Source organism: Aptenodytes patagonicus, chromosome 19, assembly GCF_965638725.1.
Source record: "Aptenodytes patagonicus chromosome 19, bAptPat1.pri.cur, whole genome shotgun sequence".
NCBI lineage: Eukaryota > Metazoa > Chordata > Aves > Sphenisciformes > Spheniscidae > Aptenodytes > Aptenodytes patagonicus.
The window spans coordinates 5,700,162-5,716,845 of record NC_134967.1 but is presented as its reverse complement, the minus strand read 5'-3'; the positions used below and the strand labels follow the sequence as shown (position 1 = coordinate 5,716,845).

At 48.0% G+C, this 16,684-nt stretch overlaps 1 protein-coding gene across 1 annotated transcript in view; it reads left to right on the top strand.

Moving 5' to 3' along the window:
• The window catches only part of NOC2L (NOC2 like nucleolar associated transcriptional repressor), a 54,001-nt gene that overhangs the window by 27,823 nt on the left and 9,494 nt on the right, over nucleotides 1–16,684 (top strand). The window contains exons 15-17 of the mRNA XM_076356337.1: nucleotides 2,592–2,735; nucleotides 8,684–8,797; nucleotides 14,369–14,504. Coding sequence (XP_076212452.1) covers nucleotides 2,592–2,735; nucleotides 8,684–8,797; nucleotides 14,369–14,504 — 394 coding nt within the window. The remainder of the gene's footprint in view (nucleotides 1–2,591; nucleotides 2,736–8,683; nucleotides 8,798–14,368; nucleotides 14,505–16,684) is intronic.

Here is a 16,684-nt window from a genome sequence, read left to right as displayed (position 1 = left end):
CACTAATCACACAGCTGCTTAGCTAGGAACTTACATGAGATGTTAACGACGTATATGCACACACACATACACGCCTATGTTCTGATTACTTTTATTCTGGAAAGATATGGTTGTATTTGGCAGAGTAGAAACAGGCATACACAGAGTCCCTTTCTCTCTCTCTCCTCTCTATCTTCTTTTACCTTCTTGGTTGTGTTCCCTGCCTCTTAACACAGGACTGAAATCTCATTATGTTTCGTTAATATCTGTGGCAGATAGTGGTGGGACTGTGAAGGATTGCAGGGGTAGGAGAGAGGAGGGGGAAAGAAGAAATGAAGCATACGGCTGTGAGAGCGAACACACAACACCAAACTGCACAGATAGAGCCTGAGATTTTGCAGGATTTCTGGTGACACTTCTGCAACGAAAGAAAAATAATAATGTATGTGGCAGCGGATGAAATGGATCTGGGGCTGCAGCTGTGGGGATCAAGTGAGATAAATCAAATGACAAATGCATCTCAGTGGAGATAAATATGCAGCACCTATAAAAATAAGTATTTTAGAAAGGGGGGGTGATGGTAGGACAGGCTTCACCAGCAGAAGAATAGTTTCTTTGCTGATGGTTTCTTTGTACTTGTTTAATGGGCTGTTTGCTTTGTGGAAAGGGGGAAAGGTGTTCATTTTAACTCACGTTTTTCTGAGTTGGATGTATGATGGCAGGTGGGCATATGCTGAGGATAAAGGGACAAGAGAAGCCCCTGCTGCTAGGTAATGGGGGATATTCTCCATGTGTGTAGCAGACAGCAGATCCTGCAGCAATATACCCATCAGGAGAGCAGTGTCCTGACAGAGAGGGGCTAGGTAGGTGTGACTGTCACCTCTTGATAAACATTTAATACCTACCTACTTGGCATGTAAGATCAAGCCAACATGTAGGCTTGGCAGGAGGGAGACATACTCCTCCTTCCCCCAGCTCTGTCTTTTGAGGCAGAACATTTGAAGCCATAAGTAGAGAAGGCAGTACTGCATTTGCTGACTAGAAACCCTTTATCTCTATCATGATAGCATCTGCAGAACCCAGCGGAGATGAAGATTCCATTGTGGTTAACCATTTTCTTTTGCCGTGTTGAATCTCTTACTCTAAATCAAGTGTCTGTGTAGTGTGTGCGTGTGTGTGTATATATATATATGGCTCTAGCAAAGAGCTTGGACTGCAGAATGTGGACAGCACTCCAGAGGCTTGTCTTGGGGTTGGTCAAAACTGTTAGCAGAGAGTGTAGTAAACTGGAATTCAAGCCATGAGTCAATCTGGACACCCCCATCTCTTTCTGTCAGCAAGAGCGTCCGCTGCTGCCTCAGCTTTTAGTTTGGAGGTGTCAGAACAGTACAGTGGTGTTGGAGGGTGGTTTGTATTGGGAGGGGAAATCTTCTTTGGTGGGGAGAAAAGAGGTTTGCTTGAGGACAAAGCTACTGAGATAAAAGAAGAAAACAACACAAAAACGTGCTCTGTTTGCAGTGAAGTCTCATTGTCTGAGAGTAGTGAAGTGTGCTTTGGGCACAGAGAGAGGGCAGGAGCAGATTGTCTGTGAGTAGGATTGTCCTTGCCCTTTCAGGCAGCAGTAGGGTTTGTGGTTTCCTGGCAGACCGGCTCTTGTCCTGAGGGTTACATGTAAGGCCTTGGGTCTAAAAGAAAGAATTATCTAGACATAAGCTGCACAACTTGTCCACAGAGAGTGTTATTTTGTAAATTTTTGTGTGGTGGGTGTGTGGGTTTGTGCGCTTGAAAAATCAGTGGTGCCAGCTGGAGCTGGGTTGGTACAGTCAGACATTAAGCAAACTTCACCCCATGTGACTCTGCAGATGGCCATCTGTCCTGACCCACAGCTCTGCTGCTGTAGCAGCACCAAGTTTTCCTACTGAGCTATGCAAAAGACCCTTACTCCCAGTCCACAGACAATTCCACCCCAATTTTAAGTCTCTTCTCAAGCTCTGTCTTCAATCCCAGCCATCAGGCTCATCGGCAGCCTCTTGTATTTGGTATTCCCATTCCAATATCCACTGGTGTTCTACAGTCTTAACCCACAGACACCTTTCCCCATTCTAATCCTGGCTTCCCTGTGCTTTTGGCCATCTAGCGTCCGCAGGTATCCTCTGTTATTCCTGGTGTCCATGCATCTGGTCCACAGTCCCTCTTACTATTTGGCTGAGCAGGAGACAGTGATATTGTAACTACAATGGCAGCTAGAAGCTGAGGCCCCAGAGACCATAGACGTTTTTCCTGCTGGCTGCTTGAGCTCCACTGATACATATTTTTTTTCAGAAAGCAGCAGCGTTAAAGGGTGCAAAGAGCTGTTTTTGAGCAAGGCCCCTGCGCTGGATTGTGTACAAACATCTGGCCTATCACTGCAACTCTTTGCATCCTCCCAGCCCAGAGTGGCAGGACCCCCAGGGTTGAATATGGGTGATACATTGGAGTACGGTATGAATTGAAGGGAAAAGGCACCCCATGCTGTCTGTCACTGGGGGTGGGAAATGTTTTTTTGCTGATGAGATCTGTGTATGGAAACTATTACATTGCTTTCATTCTTCCTCTCCTTTTCCTCCTCCCAGCTAAAATCTTTCCTGAAGGAATGCAAGATTGCCAACTACTGCAAGCCTATCCGGCAGCTCCTGGAGAAACTGCAGGAAAATTCTGCCTACATTGCCAGCAGGCGTCAGAAAGCTACCTTCGGCGTGGCCAGCAGGGAGTCTGTGGTGAGTCTGCTGCTTTGATTGGGCTTCCTGGAAAGACAGTCAGACTCTGGCTGCTGGGATTGAGCGGGTGGCAGAGGGAGGAGGGACAACGAGATCATGGAAACGGGAGTGTGTGGGGTGTGGCAGATGTTCACAAACAACTGAACTCGGCAGGGCTCTGATGCTATAGCTGGCAAGACTCTGCAGCCAAGAGCCTCATGGAAAACACAGTCCATAAATTATACCCTTCTATTATAACACACACACACGTATGCATGGAAGCGCCTTGCTTTGCTGGGGCATCTCCTTTGCTGAGAAGTTTCTTGGGTTTCATCATCCCATTCCTGACATGTAGGTGCCAGTTGGTGCCTAAAGTGACAGGGGGGATTCTGCTGCCTCTGTAAGCCTGTTGTTTCCTCCTAGTCTGTAGAGACCAGTCCCCAACGAAGCCATTGGCAGGCTGATATGTGGCAGTTCAGGATCCTGAGGCAAACCTTTCCCCATTTTCCTGGGCCTTGTGGAGACAGAGCTATAGAATCAGGAAAGTTATGAGCCATAAGAGCAGTCATCGGGCATCCTGGGCACTGCAGTTGCTTCTCAAGAGAGATGCTGGTATATTCTTCTGTCTGCAGCCTAAGCATCCAGCCTGCTGAGAAAATGCTGAGCACATTCGACACCTAGAAAAGTTACAGTGGCTCTGGGTGTCTCACAGGGCCTGTGGAGCAGTTGAGTTAAACATCAGGATTGTACCTTAGTGATGAGATGAAGAGGAGTGACTAAGGTGATGATGGAGACCCCCCTCTTATCTTAGGAAATGAACTGTAGCACAGCTAGAAAACAGTATATTAGAGGGTGTTTTAGCTAATAGTTGGCCATCTGGCTAACAGGCTGAGAGATGCTGCCTTTCTCCTTGTTTCCCCTGCTCCAGGAGGCTGCCTGCTCTGAGCCAGGTCCTCCTAGGGATGGTGTAGCATATTGTCAGGACATTCCTTTCAGTGTCCTTGCTCCATCCTTCTTTGGGGACCTGTTGACCTGAGCTAAACTCTGAGGTATTTGAAATCCAGGCCCTATGTAAATGAAGCCAAAGGGAAGGAAGCCTTGTTAATGAAGCTTTGTTTGTGTGTCCTTTGGGTTGGACATTTTGTCTTTGCTTTTTATCCGGCACAGCGGCCTTTGCAAGCCTGATAGCAGGTGAACTGTGTGTGTGCACGCTGCTCTGTGTGAGAGCAAGTAGTGGGTCTGACTCTTCCTTGCCTGGCAGGAGAGAGGTGGAAATCTCTCTGTCTGCAAGGTAATGGATGGGTCTGAGTGGTCTCTCTGGCCACATGGTATCGTTGGAAAGTCTGGAGTTCTGCATCATTGAAAGCTCCACCTGTTGGCGTGGAGCTGAGCACGGAGCAGAAGTTGCAGTGCAGACTAATTTGTCTTCAGACACTAAGGGGCAGGCACTGCAGGAAAATTAGCCTTTGAAATCCTGACGTATCAATGCCAGGACACAGCAGTGCTATTCTGGGATTAAGGGGTTGATGGAACTGGGTTTGAAGTGACTAAGTAGTCTTTGGTTCTGTAAATGCCATTCTGGGTTGGACTGTTTTGCTAGAGGAATTATGCCTCCCGTCTGGAGTGAAGTGGTTAGGGTTTTGTTCTTTTGTATTTTTTGCGGGCAATGCTGTGGCCACCCACCCACTCTGCAGAGGTAGAGATTTCAGCCTCTAGGGCTCTCCATGAAACAGATGAGCTGGGGAAGGTCGTTGGCTAAATAAAACAGGGTTTCCAACAACTCTTGCCACCGTCTGCTTTTCCCAGCAACGCTGGATGCAGTCCCTTGTGTAAGAACTAAATGATTATTTTAACATTTTGCTGCCTGTATGTCTCCTAGTTGACATTGGTGCACCTGCTTTTCCAGGGACATCTGGGTGTCTGAGTAGCGTGAATCAGGCAGGGTTGGCTCTGGAGGGGCAGCAACAGGCAGCCTGCCTTGAGTAAGGGAGGTTGGTTAAGGGAAGCAGGCACCAGTTTGCCAAGCCTGTTTGGAGACGGCTGTTCTGCCGTTTAAGGGGATAGAGCAACAGTGTGAAGTGCTGCTCAGGGAGGATGCCTGGGTTGCCTGTGCAATCTGTATTTTTGCACTGTGGTGGTGTCTTATGGGAGAAGGGAGCCTTTCTCTTCCTTCGGTTAATGGGATATCAGTGCTCCTGGGAGCAGAGGAAACAGCCCGTTCGGTACTTCCGTGAGGTGGAAGAGCCGTAGTGGGTTATCTTTTGTGCCCAGGTGGCCCTGTGTTATCCCCCTACTCCTTTGCAAGCAGATGGTGTAGATTCCCAAGAAGGGCCAAAGCTCCCGCAGAGACTGGGCTTCCCAGAATGATTTGGAGTGTCCCTCGAAAGCTGGGTTTAGTTTGCCAGGCTGTCTCCAAGATATGTGGGGCATTGGCACTTCTCAAGAGCAAACGCTTCCAGAAAAGGGAAGGGAAGGAGAGGGGTGAGGGGAGGGGAGGTATTTGCATGTCCCCCTTGCCAGCAAGAGCAATTGAAAGCAAATGCTCTCTGGTATTCACATCCATGCATTTGTGCCTGCTCCACTGTAGGGAGCAGAGCCCAAATTCTGAGGTAATTCTTCCATGCAGTATGCTGAAATGCGACTTTCCTGGGGGGAATTTACAGAGAAATAGGTTTAAATGAAGGGAATAAAGGTTGTGAATGTGATCAGATCTCCACTCCTGAGTAGCAGGCGTGCTTTAGAAAGCTGGATTTTACCTAGGGGTCTTTATTATATAATTTTAAAGAAGAAACAGCCTGGGGATTGAACTTAGTGTTGCAGGGGAAGCATCGTGGTGCAATGTTTAACTTAACATGAAGGGACTGTGGAGGGATCCCTCCTTGCATCCCAGGATCTGTGGTATGGAGGGATAGACACACCAGAAGTGTTCAGCCAGACTTCTTTATTTTAAGATTGAAAACTTAACTCTTTTTTTTTTTGGTAAGAAGCAGGTTATTATTTGAGAGTCAGTGCTTTTTTGAGTGTACAATGCTAATAGGTTACTATACTAATTAAGGTCTTTGTGAGGGGAGCCATAACAAGTGCAGCTGAAGTTGAATCCAGATGCATAATGTGCAGCTCTGATTTTAGGTTCGTCTGCACTAGTGTGGCAGGGGAAAATGCAGGGAGGGAAGAGACTGCACCAGGACCCGCAGCGTGTGCCGGGCTGCGTTACAGCTCTGTGGCTCCCAGGCAGACCCTTGCTGGGGATCCTTCGTTTAAGAACAGTGCAGCCCAGCAGGCTGTTACGCTTAATGAAATGTGAAGCGGGAGAATGGGCTGATGGAAAGCATTGCCTCATTTCCATGAGATTTCCAGATCTTCTGCATTCATCCCCATCTCACGTTTCAGATGGGAGGTTTTTCTGGAGGGTGGGTGATGATCTTTGTTACATTTGTACAGGTGCTAGCACTGTGGGCTTGATCCATGCTGGGTGTTGCCCGACAGCACAGTAATGCAAAGCAGTAATAGAAGGAGAATTGCAAATGGTTAAAGTGGGTGTGATGGCATCCACTCTCTCAAAATTCCCGTCGAGGTGTTCAGACTTAGAAAGATGGGAGTGTTTTAATGGTCTTTTTTATCTCTGGATTCCAGCACACTTTAAAACCAAAAAAGCTGTATCAGACAGAACAAATAGACTTTTGCCCTCTGTAGGAAGGGTCTTTCTCAGAAGCTGTCCATACCCAAGCAGCATCAACAAATTGCCTGATTGCAGCTGGCAGCCTGATATGAGCCTGATCTATAAATGAGGTGACTTTGTATTCCTCGGGAATTACTCCTCTTGCCATAGTGGTGGGTCAGATCGACAGTAAAGCTGTGCTGTCTGCTGGCTGGCGTCTCCGCTAGCAAGTGCTGCTGGAGTCGGCAGTACATCAGCTGTGCTTTCAGTAAGCCTGCCGGGGAAGAGACCGGAGAGCAAACGCAGGCTCCAGCCGTGCAGACCTGGAGCCGTGTTACAAACAGTCCCGTGGGGGTTGTGAGTCTGGGACCTGTGATTACCAGAAAGGGCTTATTTGGCTTGATGCAGTATTGATAGCGCCTCTTGTAGGATGCATAAATAGATTCTGCGCCATTAGAGTGCAGGTGACACAAGCTGGTCGCCGTTTAATTGCCAAAGTTCAGCTCCTGGTGCCAGCTGCAGAGACCACAGATCATCTCCACTTCCCTCCCAGTGATGGGCCAAATCAAGAGCTGGCACAGACTGTTGCATTTCACTTCACAGCATACACTGAGTACCTGTTTATTTGTGTAAGCTGGGAGCTCTGCGCTGCTATCCGTTGCCGAGACCTGCTCTTTCTGTCTTCTTGTTCATACACTGCTCTTTAAACAAACTTTTTCCTGCACCTTAGCTCACAGGCTGAAGCCAACACACCATAGCTCCTTAGTTTTGGGGCTCAGCTCCCCAGAAGCAGTTGATTTGGGATCTGCTGAAGAATATTTGAGCTGCTGCTGTGTTTTCTCCTGTGAAGAAGGTCTGGCCTTTTGTTCCCACCCTCAAACAGGAGCATTGTGTACACACAGCTGCCCATACAGAGCTCTGGATTTGTCCTCAGCCCTGGATTCAGGATACTCTTTGGATCTGTGTTGACCTTTGAGTGTATCTATGCTAACCTTTGTTCCTGTTGCTCGTTTCCTTCCTCCTTCGCCTGTTTCAATTCCTACTTGTATATCACATCTTTCTGCTTACATTAGATTGACTTTTTACTGTGGGGTAATGCAAAGCCTCTGGGCACTGTGGTAATCCAGTTAACAGGTACAGTTCTGTGTGGGTTTTAAGTTAAAGGGATGTTGGCAGGTTAAGAAGAATGTATTTTAATATGACATACCACCCCCCCCCCTTCAGCACTAGCATGCCAAATGATTGAAGTGTAAAAGGATTTTTAACCATCTAATTTGCTTCCCACCATTTACGGTGTTTGCACCTCCTTATTCTCCCTGCTTGGACAGCGGAAACAGGCTCGGCACTTCTTCATGCTCTGCTCTCTCAAGGTTGGGATGAGTCCAGGACCCTGCAGGGGAGTGTTTGTTTCAAAAATAAACACTTGGCTGTAGAACAGGGGGAAAAGGCAATCAGACATCTTTGGTACTTAGGTCTTGTAAATGCTTGCATGACTTTTTTCTGAATTAAAAAGCAAGAACTGAGCAAGTGATCAAATGCCTCCATTGAAGGAGCAGGGGACAGATTTTGTCCTGATAGATCCTCTGATCTGTCCCTTTGATACCTACCTTCAGGTTTCAGTTGAAGTAATTCCTTTTTCATTACAGTAGGCTGCATCATCTGACTTGACTTCTGTGTCAGCGTCTTCTCACTGGAGCTAGAGTAGAAGTGAATGTTCAAGGCCAAGATAGTAATAGTGGATCCCAGAAGTCATTGAGCTTATTTTAGGAGAGCCTATTGTGAGTTCTTAGCAATTCTGAGAATCAGGCTTCTTCTAGGAGGGAGAAATGGGAATCTGGGAACGCACATTTCAGGCCAGCATGCTGAGAAAATTTGGTGATCTTCCATAAGCTAAAGCATCTTATGTGCCACCTTATAGATGCTCCTTTACGAGGACCTTATGCTGTCCTTCAGTGCCATTGGTATCCTGTGCTTTAGTATTGCGTAAGTAAGTTGTTGCATTGGCCAACCCGTCCATTTCATCTTTTGGCTTTCTTTGATCTCCTTGCAGTGCCCGGGCATTGCTTTACCTAAGGAGAGTGATCAGTCGCACTGCTCCTGACTCACCAGTTGCCTAAATGATTATGCCTGAATTCACACTTAGTCCTGCTTGCATTCTTAGTCGTGGTTGCCAATTTCCTACCTAGAAGCTGGGAAAAGGTGGTTTGGGAAAGGGTCTTAACCTCTGCTCTTGACTCCCTGCGTTTGCCAAAGTTGTATTGGAGAACTGCTTTGAAAACATTTCTTAAATTTGCACCCCCTCTCTCCACAGGAACAATGGGAGAAGCAGGTCAAAGAGGAGGGGACACCTCTGACCAAGTATTATACTCAGTGGAAGAAGCTAAGAGAGAAGGAGATACAACTGGAAATCAGCGGCAAAGAAAGAGTAAGAATGAAATGCCTAATTTACTGGGCATCATCGGTGCCACGGGAAGACAAGAGAGCCATGTCCTGGCAGCAGGATGGTGGTTGGTCAAAACCAGCTCTGCTGGTGTGAGCTGAAATTGGCTTGAGCTGTGTGAGTGCATAGGCTGGGCATTCTTGGAAAGAGCATGAGTGTGGCTAGACGGTAGCCTAGCCAGCATCTTCAGCTCCCTGCGGATTTGTCTTACTGGGATCTCTAGGAGCACCATCTGTGTCCTCTGCCTGTAGCCTGTTTGTTTGCCCAAGTTAATAGAGGATAGGTGAGAAGGGGTGAAGTGGCACTAGGGTAAATTTCCCTCTGTCCCTGTTTAGGCTCATGCTGTTCAAGAGACCCACTGGTACAGCAGCCTTTGTAATTCAAGGCTAGGAAGCTGAAGACAGTAGTGATAGAGTAATTGTGCGTACTGGCAGAGGTAGGTTGGGTAACGGATTCGATTGTGTCTGAGCAACTGGCTTTATTGTGGATGTTACTTCTGGAACAAGCACGTGATGTAGTTTTGGAGTTTAGACTGTACACACAGTTCCGGTTCTGTGTGTTCATCCCCATGTTCATGGGCCTTCCCGCATTGCTTTAGACAGTTTGCATCATTTCTTGCAATTTGTGTTGCTTCCTTGATAGTAAAACAGAATGGGTTGAGCCTTTAGCTCTTTTTCCAGCTCTGCAGAATGTGACTGGATTGCCATGCTAAAACCTAACTTTGCAAGAAAGTAGGGAGGGGAAGATGCCTCTCTTCTTAGCAAAGGGAATATCGGAGATGAGTTCTGTTTCACATTTTCTTATTTCACTCATGTAGGGGTGGCTGGTTGGGAGGTGGGACTTGCTGTCTGGACAGAAGTGCTCAGGCTGCCATTTCCCACATCTCCTGCCCAAGGGAAGGCTCCTTGGCCACTCCTCATGCCACTGCATCCTCCAGGATGCAGAAGGTAGGCGTGGGAGCTTGCTTACATTAGGAGTCTAAAGGAAAGCTGTCTCGATGCTAATGCAATGAAAGTGGCTGAGCTAGGCTTTTGGCCAGGGAGCAGGAAATAGATATAATTGGTGTCTCCAGCGTATGGTGGGGAACAATGAAATGATCGATGGGACATGAGGATGATTGGCTCTGAGCCAAGTCCCGGAGTGTGGTAGAAGACCTGGGAGATCCTAGAAATGTTCAGTATCGTATACCAGCCTGAGATAAGGACAGGAGGCTGAAATTCCCTGGGGCAGCCATGCAGAGGGAACAAAAAGCACGCTTGTTTTCTGTGCAAACCCAGCCGGAGAATGTGGCCTTTGCAGAAAGGAAATTGCGGGGGGGGGGGGGGGCTAAGAAACAGCAAGAAGTGATGGTTGTGAGTGGGGCTAATCTCTTGCCCAAAACTGGCCCTGCTGGTGTGAGCTGTGTCATGGTTTAACCTCAGTCGGCAACTGAGCACCACACAGCCGCTCGCTCACTCCCCCCCTGCCCCTGGTGGGATGGGGGAGAGAATTGGAAGAGAAGAAGTGAGAAAAACTCGTGGGTTGAGATAAAAACAGTTTAATAATTGAAATAAAATAATGATGATGATAATAATGTAATAATGATAATGATAATACACAAAGCAAGTGATGCACAGTGCAATTGCTCACCACCCGCTGACCGATGCCCAGCCAGTCCCCGAGCAGCAGCCCCCCCAGCCAGCTTTCCCCCGGTTTATGTACTGAGCATGACGTCCCATGGTATGGAATGTCCCTTTGGCCAGTTTGGGTCAGCTGTCCTGGCTGTGCCCCCTCCCAGCTTCTTGTGCACCTCCAGCCTTCTCAGTCGGTAGAGCATGAGAAGCTGAAAAGTCCTTGACTAGTGTAAGCACTGCTCAGCAACAACTAAAACATCGGTGTATTATCAACATTATTCTCATCCTAAATCCAAAACACAGCACTGTACCAGCTACTAGGAAGGAAATTAACTCTATCCCTGCCGAAACCAGGACAAGCTGACACTTTCCTGGTACTGAAGCAGCTATCACAAGGGGAGAGCAGATCACGCCTCAGTGTAGACAAGCCCCTGTCTCATGTTAAAGGGAGGAGGGGAGCTGGAGCTCCTTGGGGTGGCCAGGACCAGCTGAGGTGGAGTGCTCCCCTTGAAGGGGATTGCTTTCCTATAGCAAGGCTCAAGAGGGTGACTTCTGAGACCAGGGGAAGTCTGAAGGGCAGTGACAGGGACTTGTTTTCTCTTGGAGAAAGTGGGCTGAACAGATAAACTGTAGAAAGAGACAGACTTTGGTGTTAGCTTTCCAAAAGGCCTGTGGCTGCCTGACATCTTTGCTTGGTGAATGGGGCTGTTGTCTCTCTCGGTGGGGACTGCTAGCTTAATGATGCAGCATTGTGAGCCCCAGCAGGAGAGTGAACACCATGAGGCCCATTAGGGCTGGGGAAAATCCATGTCCCATTAGCAGCCATTGGGGAGAAAAAATAATAACAGAAAAAACCAGCCTGGCTCTCAGCTGCTATGAGCTGCAGCTTGCCTTATATAACAATGCTGACCCCGTCTGCCCATTCCATTTGCTTTTCCCAATGGTTTTTAATGGGATGTAGACTAATCGGCTTCGTGAGACTCAGTAGATCGTAACCCTCTAGCTGGGCATTAAAAGACTGGCCCCCAAATTACCTAATTACTGCTGCTGTGTGATGAACACAGGCTGTGTCTGTGAGCTGTGGCTCAGAACAAGTCTCATTCCTTGGCTTTCTGATCACTCCGCAGCTAGTAGGGTTTTCTGGTGCCTTTATTTTGAGGTGCCCATCTTGAAGGCACTCCTGTGGAGTCTCAGAAAGTTGGAGGTAGCACAACTCAGCGTGACTCAACACCAGGTCCTTTTTAATATGCTCAGGCTGAGTTCAACCAGTACTGATGTCACCCAAAACTGTAGGCTGCCTTTGGAAATGGGGACTTTTCCTAGGCAGTATGAAAGTACAAAGAAGTCCCAACTAACAGCTCCCTGCTGTACATGCCCTGCACAGGATGCTGGAGAAATTTTTCACAGCGTTGAGATAAGTCTCCCTCTTTTTGCTCCCTTGAGTTGGAGAAGTTTGGAGAATTGGAGAAGACTGTTCCACATCATGCACGTGAGACATTTTACTCATACACAGCTCCATTTCTACTTTAAACCTACTAAGTAATGTGTTCCATGGAAACATCCCATGCTCAGGATGTGTGAGGAGGGAGAATGAGACCTTGGATGATTTTTGCATTTCATCTACTGCTGCTGAGCAATAACAGTGACTGGGGTCATGGAGAACAGAACTAGCTAACAGGGGCTTGGGCAGTTGATGCAGTTGTTTGTTGTCCAAACTGGGTTTCTGCTTCTGTTTGTGACACTTTCAACCTCAACTATTTCCTGGTTAGGCAGTGCTGGACTCCTGTTTAACTGCTGCTGTTGCTGAAGAGTGATAGCTACCAATGCTGCCAGACAGGGACTCCGCAGGTAGCGTGGCTCTTGGCACAGAAGAGGGCCCAAAGGTGCTGCCTGTGACTGGGAGACTTCCAGAGTCGGCTCAGCCGTACTGATGACAATGCCACAGGGTATAGTTCCCAGCACCTGTTGGAGTGACCATCTCTGGGACGTGAGAGGCCTTGACCTAAATGGAGCTACTGAGGGAGGACATGGTGGTCCAGGTCTTGGGCTGCAGGAAACTCCGGCGCTTCTCCCCGAGGCTGGGATGATGGCAGCATGACCTGGCTGAGGCACTTGCAGAGGCAAGGAATGTACAAACTGAAAGGGATCAGATACGGGGACTGTGTCTGTGATCACAGCCTAATGCTGGGTTAGAAGCATAGCTGCTGATATATTTTAGCTTCTGAGACCTTTGTGTTTTATTTCTGGAGCCTCTCATTGAATCAGTATTTCTGGAGCATCTTCCTCTGCCCTCCCACCCTCCATAAAGTTATAAGCCAGAACAGATGAGAGGAGTGAAGCATGAGCCTGTCTTGTCCACCAGAACTGGTAGGGGCTAAGGAAAATGTTTTCACCATAGCAGCTCCCCTGCCCCACAATGGAGCTTGCTGGAGCATAACCACCCAAGGGAAGAGGGTGGTTACAGTATGTCATTAGGTCAACTGAGGGCAGCTGTTTGGCAGTGACTCTGGATTGCTGCTCTTGCTGTGTTTTGCTTCCCAAGTCTGTTCTCTGGCATGCAACGACTGCTGTTTGGACAGCCAGTCATGTGCAGCTTTCTTCACGCATGTTCCCAGCACAGAGACAGCCCAGCAGGTCTCTGCAGGGACAGTGGAAGGAAAGGCATCTCATAGCGGAAAAGAGCAGGTGGGAAGGTGATTTAAAATTAGGACCCTGCAAATGGTGGTTGGTGATTTGCTCCCGTCTCCCCTTCTCTGGCCAGCTTCTGACTTTCCATCCTGGTGCTGCAGGTTATTGCTTGTAAGTGCTCAGCTCCCAGAATCAATATTGCCCAGCTGGGAACCATAACCATGAAACAGGCTGGGAGAAATTGCTGGAATTGGCTGCAGGAGCAAATGCTCCGTGTCTCTCGTTGTCTCTTCCCCCTCACCCCTGTACCCTCACTCTTTTTCTCTCTCTGCTGAGAGCTGCCTTTCTATATAGACTGTGCTTTGCTGCTCTTCCCGCTGGGGGAAGCTCACGGGTGGGTTGAAGTAGATGTGGTCAGAGAGGAGTGTGTTGAGGGGTGGTCTGACGGGTGGGAGAGAGCAAATGAGTTATTACTCGCAGGGCGAATGTTTTCAAGCAAGCTAATGTGTGCTAATGCATGAGTGCTTCCCAGGAGGTGTGCAGCCAGGCACGGGCAGTGGGCAGCTGATGTTCAGAGAGCACTTGGGATTTAATTTGCATTCTGATTATCTTTGCCCTGCTGGCCTGAGCCCTTGCAAGTAAATCCTCCCCCTAATCCCCCTCTGGAGAGGTGTAAAGAGCAGTGAGGTGGTGTCAATTGCAAGTACTTAATGGCATTGATATTGGCTGTCTGCAGCAGCAAGGCTCTTGGCCCATTGATCTCCTTAAGGGCTAGCAACCAGGGAAGCCATGGTGTAGACAGACCTTAAGCATCTTCAGCACCTTGCCATTTAACTGTGCTGAAATCTGCAGCCAAAAAAACAGTGCCTTTGCTATAGCTGTCACAGCTTTTGGCATTGGTGGAAAACTGCTACTTCAGAGATGACCGGCACAGTCTGGCTTGATTGTGCTTGGCTGCCCCAGCTCCCAGGCCCTGCATGGCTTTCAGTCCAGAGATCTAGGACAGACAGCTTGTCATGAATGCCTTGCATTTTTATGCATGCTAAGGTACCAGCAGTAGACGGCCCATTAGCAAAAGTAGTTTATTAGGTAAAGATCAATAGAGCAGTGGTGCTTTGCATGTACCATTCACCTTTGTAACTGACTCACAAATCTATCTGTTGCTCCCCTAGTTGGCAGCAGGCAGACCCAACTGTTCTTGGCAGTGTGGCTTACACATACTGGGCAAAGCCAAGTTCCTGTGTTTAAGCTCAGTATTTTATGTTTAAAAGTAAAAATTAAGGTTGTTCTTACTGTTGGTTTTGGTTTTTTCCAGCTTGAAGACTTGAACTTCCCAGAAATTAAGCGTAAGAAGCAAGATGAAAGCAAGGAGGAAGATAAGAAGGAATTCAAGGACCTCTTTGAGCTGGACAGTGACTCTGATGAGGAGAATGTTGGATTCCCTATAAAAGGTATGGGGCTGGGCATACTTTCTCCTTGTCCAGAATTCTGTATGATGTGGGTCAGTACGGCCCTGCTCTAAGCGGGATGCATGCTGGCCATGTTCAGTTCAAAAGATACACTGTTAGGGAGAGAGAGCACAGGATGGTGATGCCTTTTGGAGGCTTTTTAAAGTGACAGACAGAAGGTAGTTGGGAGGCTTTTATCTTTCTCTCCCTCTCCTACTTTGTTACTCCAGCTCATTTTAAGGCCTTAGTCCTGCATTAATCATTTTCTATACGCGACCCGTACTCTCTCCTCCCCTTAGCACCTTCCTTTTGTCACAGACACTGACCTCAACATGATAGCCCAAGAACCAGAGGATGTTTGGCTGAACACAGAGCCTGCTTTCAAAGGCTTCAAAGTAGCAGCCATGGTTCATATTGTAATTCCCAAAGTGTGAGTTCTCCTTCTTGTGCTTATAACCTGTGCAGGTTCTGGGCTGAAGTCTCACCTTGGAGAACAGAAAAGTGTTTGCTGTCTTTTTGCACCGTGAGTGGAGGTGCAGAAATCCATGTTTTGTTTCCGCACCTATAAAAGAGGAATAAGAATGTTGTTCTACCTGACAGCATGCTGGGTCTTTGCTGTATACGTCATTGCAAACAGTAGCTATCATAGGGGCTGGCTACCAGAGCAAGGATCTTTGATGGAAGAATGGTTATCCTCTCTTTGCATGCACTTCTGATTTGTTTATTTTATAGTGACTCACGTTGCAAGTAGTCTTGACAAGCCAAGAAGGTCTAGAGCCTCTAGAGGAAATGGAGTGATGTCACTCTCTGGCTGTGACCACGAGGGGGCCACAGTAAATTGTGGAACCAGCCTGAGAAGTTCGCCACATAGTTTGAGGAAAAACTTAGATGTTCTTTTTGTGATTTGGAATGTTTGGGATATCACGGGTTTTCTACGTGCATTGACGTTCATATAGTAGGGCGACTTGTAGGAATACAGAGTTTTCTTGTTTGGAGATTTAATCTACGGATAAAGTCCTAGTCTGTTGTGCACATTGTAAGGCCTGAGGATAAATCTTGAGACTTACCACAGAACCAATAAGCGTTGTCTCCCTCACAGGCATCTGTGACACAGGAGGAAGAAAAGGTTGGAAAACTCTCATTTGATAGCTTGAGGTTGAAGTCAGTGGATTTTTGTAGGTGACCCAGCAAAGAATGGGAGGAGAGCAAAAGTGAGCATATGACCCACCAAGGTAGTGAGAGATCAGTGTGACATCAAGATGATTTGCTGAGATATATCCTTGAGATCTGGGGTTGTCCTGCCTGCCGTATGAGTCAATGCCTTAGAAGAATCCTGGTGGCTTCTAAAAAGGCAGTGATAACTGCAGTTCAGAAGACAGGTTGCTGGGAGCCAGGGAAACCCAGGGTCTCTTCCTGTGCCTCCCAGGAACTGACTTTACGCTTGGGAGGTTTCTTGGACTGATGGACTTCTGGATGTACATTGGGATCCTAACGAGGCATGTCTGTGATGAATGTTACTGATGATTCAATACAGGGTCTGTGGCAGCTGCCTGGCTGGCATCTAATGTACGCAGCTTCTACCTTGTTTCTGGTGCTTGCCTGCTCACTGTAGAAATCTGCTGAATGTAAAGGTTTGCAGTCTCTTGTTAGGCAGGGCTTTTACCCCCCTGCCTGGGCATGTGCTTGTGACATCTGTCCATGAGGTTTTTTGGCAGCTTTAAGGGGCTGACATGTATTGTGAAGAGAGTGCAAATGAGGACTGAGGTCCACGTGATACCAAAGGGCTCTCCCTGCTCTGTTTGTATGAGTCCCACAGCTGCGGTATCTAGTCTGCGGTATCTAGTCGCTGAGCATGCATCAGCACTGCAGTGTCAGTAATGGGTCTTGCCTTCCAACATTCCTGGGTCAGCTGCCTTTGTTCTCAGTAGGGTGTTTTCTGGAGGGAGGGAACAGGCCCCGGAGGCAGCTTCCATCTCAAGGAGCAACTGTGCTCAGCCCCACCATGGATCCTGAGGCGCTGGGTGGAGACAGTGGAGCACTGGGTCTGTACTGTAGCACAGGGTGAAGTCCCCTCCAGGCAATGGTGTGACTCCGCAGTGGGAAAGGGACAGGGAACAGGGATGCTGGGAAAAGCGCCTGTGTCTTGGGAGATGCATACAATGAGCTCTTGTTCTTACTCTGTG